The sequence below is a fragment of the Acanthisitta chloris genome, unplaced genomic scaffold, assembly GCF_000695815.1.
Source record: "Acanthisitta chloris isolate BGI_N310 unplaced genomic scaffold, ASM69581v1 scaffold6767, whole genome shotgun sequence".
In the NCBI taxonomy this organism is placed as follows: domain Eukaryota; kingdom Metazoa; phylum Chordata; class Aves; order Passeriformes; family Acanthisittidae; genus Acanthisitta; species Acanthisitta chloris.
The window spans coordinates 3045-10661 of NW_008681979.1; the positions used below are offsets into that span (position 1 = coordinate 3045).

The window sequence follows — 7617 nt, forward strand, 5'->3', positions numbered from 1 at the left end:
TTGTGGAAGATGATTGCTTGAGAACATAAACAAACACTTGTCTCTGTAAGATGTAGTGATCCATTTAAGTAAGTTATTTAGTCTAAGCTAGGTTTCACTGTCAAAACACATTAGCTGTGTAATTTCAAATTCTGTCATTAATGATATTGATGTCCAGTAATGAAAAACAAAATTAACTTTTGTTTAAAGTGCTGAATGCATGGGATAACTCCAAGGCTTGAGAACATAAACAAACACTTGTCTCTGTAAGATGTAGTGATCCATTTAAGTAAGTTATTTAGTCTAAGCTAGGTTTCACTGTCAAAACACATTAGCTGTGTAATTTCAAATTCTGTCATTAATGATATTGATGTCCAGTAATGAAAAACAAAATTAACTTTTGTTTAAAGTGCTGAATGCATGGGATAACTCCAAGGCTTTCTTGAGAATCTTTTGGTAGGGCAGCAAAAAGTGCCAAAGAGTTTTTGACTGGGGCAGAGTGGTGTGTGTGTTTATGTGTATAGTACAAAGTCTCATGTAGGTAGAGATTTAAAGTAACCTTGTGCCAGCTTGAATAAGTCTTAAATAGTCTTATATAAGATCAGAGGGTGAAATGTCTGAAACTTTCCTAATTTTAAGTTTCAAAATTGCTGTTTTAAATCTGTATTTTGCGTCATTTCCACTGTGGTATTTTCATAGGCTTCATTGAAATTACAAAATACTTTCAGACAAAGATGTTCCCATCCAACACTCAAAACCCCTTTTCTGGTGGGGTTTTTTCAGCTGCTCATGAGGCTATTTTTACAGCAGGGTAGTTTGAATTGGCACAGCAGTCTCTTCACATCATAAAATCAGAACTACTAGAACTACTAAATCTCATGACAACAATTTGTATTTTGTATATTAAAGGCATGTAGGGCCTTTCATATAGCTTCATTTTGCTGACCTCCCCTCAGAGATCAGGAAGCCTTGGATTACTTTCTTCGTCATTGCATTTTTCTACTATTTATGTTTCTAACTGCCTTAAGGTGCTTTGTTTGTTTGTTTTTAATTACGTAAAAACATTCTTCAGGCACTTACTGTCTCCTCTTGACAAATTGTTCCTAAGTCTCGTGTACTTACTACAGGAAGTACTGGACGTTCTGGAATGTACTGTAGCTCAAGCTCTAGAAAAAATAAGTCCTGAAGAAAGGGATGAGTTGAAAGTATCAGGTAAGAACAGAGTTAAAAATCCAGTGGCATAAAAGGTTTCTTATGCAGTCATTAATAGGACATTCATATAGGTATAGTTTTTCTGTTGTGTTTTATAATTGCCAAGTCGAATGACACCAGTGCTCACTATTGTACTTTGGGTGCTCCAGACATTGGCTGAGAAAGACTTTAGTTAATGTTTCAGGGTTTAAAGCAGCTCAGCATTTTTCTAGTTTAACTTACATCACCTCAAGATATTTTAAATGTATTTTGTGAATCTTTGACTTTTTTGAAGCAAAATGTTACAGATAATACTGGAATTCAGACATAGCATTAGAAGCACATTTGTTTGCATAATTTTTCAGGTTGAATATGATGAACTTGAAGGAGGCAGTCCAAACTAACACTAGTACATTTTGAGTCTCAGTAAGTTGTGAAGAAGTCTGTTTGTACTATTATATTTGGGGTTTTTATACAGGTTGTTATGGTTATTGCTTATTATCTTGATGCTTAAGTCCTATCTTTACAGCTTACTGGATGATTTCTTGCTCTGAGAGTGCACAGCAGCATTGGAATATAAGAGAACAGTGTCTTTATTGGGCAGTCACCTTTCAGAAAGTTTGGGTTTTTCCAATTTTTTAAGTAATTGGTGTATATTCTAAAACACTTTTACCCAAGAAGTCCCTAATAGTGTATGTAGCAAAAGTAAATGGCTATGTATGAATACTACCTGGCTTGTTTAGTTATTGATTCCAGTTTCTTTGAAAATAGCAAAGCTTTTCATCGTTGGATCAAACTCTTCATCCATCAGAGATGCAGTTGACCTGGGTGAGTGTGAAACTCGGATTTGTGGTAGAAAAAGGTTCTAATTTTATTTATTAGAGGTGTATTTAGTGACTGTCGCAAGTATATCCTGTTTTCCTATTAAGAGTGACTTAGGAAATCACATCTATTTACACATTAGTTCAGTCAGTAAGCTTAGTAGCTGTGGATTGCTGTGACCTTGGGTCCACATACTCAAATCTTATGCCTTGTTCCAAGCAGGAGCAACTTTTTATTCTTTCACACAAAAAGTGAACAGCATGTGATGTTTTAATAAGTGCTACAGTACTTCTTGCCAGTTCTTGTTAGTTGCCAGATGTTTTTAACGTGTTGAACTTTGCCACTAACTGTGCAGTATTTCAGATAATATTTAGGAAATAAAATAATGTTGTAAATAGGTGATGAAATAGGTTTTATTGAAAATAGCATACAAAATCTGTACTGATATATAAAGTTTTGTTAGCCTAACATAGCAGTAATTGTGAGCAGCACTGAACTTTACCACTTTGAAAAACTGTTCAGCATAAGAGATAACCAAAGGAAAAAGAGTCAGATATTATTCTTTTCCATTGATAGCCCAGTTAATAGCTTCTTTACTGTAAGTTGTGGTACCACTGGTAAAAAAAACCCAAACATTAATAGCGGTCTTCTCCAGTAGAAAATAATTTATTTAGCTACTTTGTTTTGTTTACCACTTCTCTTTGGCAAATTAAGTCTTCATATACTGGTGTGGTTTTAGTCTAACTCCTCACATATCATTAAGTAGTTTTGCTAGTCCATGCTCTGTACTTGAGTTGTAGTTCAGAGTGAAAGCTACAAATTTTGGAAGAAATTGAGAGTGAAGAAATACAGAATTGTATATCACTATTATCTTCAGAGAAAATACAGTTTTAACATTGAAAACATGAAAAAAGATTCATGCTTTGGTCATGGGATTTTTGTTCATTTTTTGTTGGTTTTGCTTTTTGGTGGTTTTTTTCCTTTCTTTCCCAAGACCTACAACTGACACTTGGTCTTCAGCTGTGTGTTGATTCTTTGCTAAAAACACTGTGTTCCTGACTGCTGTGTTACACTCAGAGTTTCAGACAGTGAATGGGAGCTAGTGGAGTGAGGCAGGAGGTATGGGTTCTGCTGAATTTGGAGTGTGCTGTTGTTTACATTTGTATCTCACAAAAGATTTTGCGGTGTCTCTGTTCTTTCTCCTCAGCGTGTTCTGCCCTCGGAGTTGCTCAGTTAGACTCGGTCATTATTGCCCCACCTCCTATTGAAGATGGAACTAGCCTCTCCTTGGAGTATTTGCAGCCTTATTGGCAAGAACTTCAAAATCTAGTTCAAAACAAAAAGATTGTTGCCATAGGTACCTCTGACCTAGATAAAACACTGTTAGAGCAGCTGTATCTGTGGGCACAGGTGAGGACAAACTTCTACTCACAGCATTTTTAGAACACAGTAACTGCTGTTTTGTTGGCTGCCCCATTGTTATACTCTTAGGTTATAAATGAGTTTATATACAAAATATCAATTAGTCCTGTTATTATCAGCGTTTTATGGATGGTCACAATGTTGTTCAAGGTGGGGAAGGCTCAAAGTGCGACTGTTGCTTGTTCAATGTTCTTATGTACTGACCAGCAATGACTGGGAATCACAGGTCTGTTCAGTAGCAGGTTCTTTCAAGTACTGAAGGTTTGAGTTTTGAAGGCTTTTATATTTAGGAAGGAGTATAAACAGTACTCCAAAACCTTCAGATTTATTCCAGTGACTCTTGAAAATGTACTTTTTTCACTTTAAGCTGTGTTACAAAACTTGGAAAAATGCTGTTTGAATCCTAAGCTTAAATGTAAAGAGGAAGACAGTCTCTGAATGAAGTGGCACAATATTTTGTTGTCCAAGGTGACTAATTCTTAGAATCATAGAATGGGTTGGAAGATCATCTAGTTCCAACCCTCCTGCCATGGGCAGGGACACCTTCCAGTAGACCAGATTGTTCAATGCCCCATCCAAACTGTCCTTGAGTACTTTAAGGGATGTGACAGCCATGACTTTTCTGGGTAACCTGTTCCAGTGCCACCCTGACACTGAAGGATTTCTTCCTAATATCCAATCTAAACCTGTCCTGTCAGTTTAAAGCTATTCCCCCTTGTCCTGTCCCTACATGCTCTTGTAAAAGTCCCTCTCCAGCTCTCTTGTGTAGCCCCTGTAAGTACTGGAAAGTGCTGTAAGCAGGAGAGCCTTCTCTTCTTCAGGCTGAACAACCCGAATTTTCTCAGCCTGTCTTCATTGGAGAGGTGCTCCAGCCCTCTGATCATCTTTGTTACCCTCCTCTGGACTCACTACACCATGTCCACGTCCTTCTCATGTTGGGGCTCTGAGAGCTGAGTGCAGTACTCAAATTGCCTCTTTACATTTGAGTGATGGAGAACTGTACTAGTGTGTGCCCATGCACATGTGAGCTCAGGGATTTACTGTTCCCTTACTAGTTCTTTGAATACTGCTTGTAGGACATCTCTTTTGTGGTGTGTGAACATACTGAATTTGTATAAGAGGTTTTGCTGAGAGACCTGATTTTTGTTCTCAGTGTTTTATGCACAGTGAGAGGAGGTGACTGTGGAGTTTAATGACCACCTGCATGGTGATCATGAGTGCAGTTTGTGACAAGCAGAGAAAGTTGGTGGAAGAGTGTCTATTTTAACTTAGTCTGATTTAGGCACTTAGCTGAAGGCACAGAAGAGTGCAAATTAATATATCCTGGACAAATTTTTCTTTCTATTTGAAGTCTTTTTCAAACTAACATCCCTATAATGCTTTTACTAGAGAGGGAAAAAAAGTTGCTGGTGTTTAGGGAGCAACAGCAGACAGGAAGACAGAGCAGGTTAGTACTCATTGTGCTGTGGCAGCACCTGGAGTTAGATCCTACACTTGTTTTGGGCTCTGTGCTGCAGGAAATTGCAGATGTAGGAGCTGCCTACATTAATTAATCATGCAAAATTAATTAGCCTTGCTCAGACTTCAAAACAACAGTCAAAGGCAAATTGTTCAAAGCAAAATTTCTGTTGTAACAGAGGGCATGGGGGAAACAACTAAAGTAAGTACATGAATCTTTTTTAATAACAGTATTTTGTTCCTTTCAGGTGAAACCAAGCAGTAATCAAGTGAACCTGGCTTCCTGCTGTGTGATGCCACCTGATCTCACAGCCTTTGCAAAAGAATTTGACATACAGCTGTTAACTCACAATGACCCAAAAGGTAAGACTTTGACATCTAAGTCAACAGAAGAGTTCTAAATATATTTATTCAGTACAAAATAAGGATAATCTTTCTCTGAACTTCAGAGTTTGTTACATTTGAATCTTGAACCAAGTGTTTTAAAAGCTTCTCCTTTATGTAATATTTCTATTAAGTTCTTGCTGTTGCTTCAAGGAAGAGGGGGAGAAGGCAGCTTTTCAGCCTTGGATAGTTTCTTGAAATAGTTTTAATCAAGAAAATAAAATAAATAAGAGAACAACCCACTGAGAGAGCAGTACTGTGTATATTAAAAAAATCACGTATTTCCACAAAACATAGAATGAAATTAGTTGTAATGCTGAAGGCAGCAAATGACCAGTGAAGGTCTACTTGCCCAGGACTTGTTGATGGTCATTGATTTTTGCATAGTTTGGTAATGTTAGATCTGTAAAATGACTATGCTTTAAGTTGGATTCTTTCAAAGTGTTGACTTCTTAACATTATTGCTAAAAGGCTTATCATAAACTCTTCACTTGTTCTATGCAGTGATTCCTTTGCTAAGTGACTGAAGGAATGAGAGGCTTTCCTTTAGGCTCTAGAACTCTGAGTTACCAGCTCCCTAGAGTATTCTAGGTTATTAAATTAGTTTCTCTCATACATCATCTAATCCTCTTCACTGTAACAACTTAACTATCTTGCTGGAATTATGAGAAGTCTTAATATTTACTTAATTTCTTCCCTATATTCTTCCTTATGACCAGCTATGAATGATAATCATACTTTTCCTTCCTTCTCCTTTCCATTCCACCCAAAGGAAAAAATACCTATGAAGTGCTACTTAAAAAGTATATGCTTCATAGCACCATCGTTACAACTACTGATTTTCATCAGTGCTTGAGCATGATTTATCACTGCTCTGGCAGCAAACAAGATGAATTGCCATTCAATCTGACAATTTCCATGTCCTGTGAAGTCCAAAACGCAACTTGCAATTTAATAAATACTCTATCAGAAGTCATGAAATGAAGGAGAAGAGTATTTGATAGAAAACAGTGCAAGTAGTGATTCCCTTACATACTGTGTGCTAAGCTTAGCTTCTCTGTAATGGTCAGCTGAAGAGTATTGACACTATTTTTTGGGAACACTCCTCATCAAAGAGATTGTTCTCTTGACTGACTTTGCAGAGGAAACCAGGAGGATTTGTGCTTGCCTTCCTGTTCTGCTTTGCTGCATTTAAGCCCATTTTTCTTAATACTTCATAGGCTTGTGCTTATTATGAGCCCAGTTATGGGAAATGCTGTAAATGTTGAGCTTCAGTGACTGCAGAGGTAACTCTGAGTGCTCAAGACTTTGCTGAATTCAGCCTTATGCTTTCCTCAGCTCTGGTTTGCCTAGCAAGCTATTCTAATCTAATTTTGATTTTCTCCCGCCAATGACTCTACTGATCAACTCCACTTGATATTGTAGAAATCTCAGTTAATTAGTTTTGTGGGAAATGCTCAATGTGGCAAAAAAATGTCCTGAAGATTTACTCTGTAATAGTCAGCTGCTTTTACCCTACATGCATAGTGGGAGAGTGGATCTGTGGAGTATCTGGCACCACTTAAGATCTTTGACTGTAGAAAAAAGCTTCTCTTAGTAAGTGTTGCTATTTGCAGCTGTTTGCATGACATTATTGTAAGCATGAATATCCCTTTTTGACTTCAGAATTACTTTGTGAAGCAAGTTTCCAAGAAGTTCTTCAGGAAAGCATCCAGAACGCAAAAGCACACGAGTGGATTCCTTTATGGCTTCTGCGGTATTCGGTCATTGTTAAAAGCAGAGGAATTATCAAGTCCAAAGGCTATATCATGCAAGCTAAAAGAAATGCATCTTAAACCACTTTCTTTTTTTTATTGTTTTTAATGGCTTACTGTTTAAATTTCTTTGGGATGGGGGAACATTGCATTTTTCATTGAAACACTTTTACAGCATTTATAACAAGATACCAAAAGTTGTAATTATTCAGTGTGATGTCAGCAGGAGTGTCTGTAGTGTTCTAACACTATTTTTCTTGCTTAACCTATTGACCAGTTAATTTAAAATATGAAATGTTGGGGGGTTTCTTCTAATTGAAGTTATCTATAGAGTAACAGTTTAAAATGTTTTTCTTTTTATGACCAATTCACTGTAAAAATTATTGTTATAATTTAGCTACCATTAAGGTAGTATAGAGAAACATATATTTTTGTTTTTAAAAAAATCAACAAATCTCTTAAATAATACTTACCTGGTAGGTACATAGATTTGAAGCATTCAAGGACTAGTTTTTATAGAAAATCGTTTTTTTATGAAAAACTACCCAAGAACATTAAGCTGATATCTCATTACTTGGTATGTGTATATATAGGTAAATCAGCTCTT

General features: G+C 36.6%; 1 protein-coding gene across 1 annotated transcript in view; it reads left to right on the top strand.

Annotated features, from left to right (window-relative positions):
• Positions 1–7373, top strand: part of GCLM (glutamate-cysteine ligase, modifier subunit) — a gene marked incomplete at its 5' end in the record, with an annotated part of 8204 nt that extends 831 nt beyond the window's left edge. Inside the window, 5 exons of the mRNA XM_009078302.1 lie at positions 1107–1191; positions 1942–1998; positions 3200–3402; positions 5121–5235; positions 6922–7373. Of these exons, the coding sequence (XP_009076550.1) occupies positions 1107–1191; positions 1942–1998; positions 3200–3402; positions 5121–5235; positions 6922–7091 (630 nt within the window). The remainder of the gene's footprint in view (positions 1–1106; positions 1192–1941; positions 1999–3199; positions 3403–5120; positions 5236–6921) is intronic.
• Between the last annotated feature and the right edge of the window lie 244 nt (positions 7374–7617).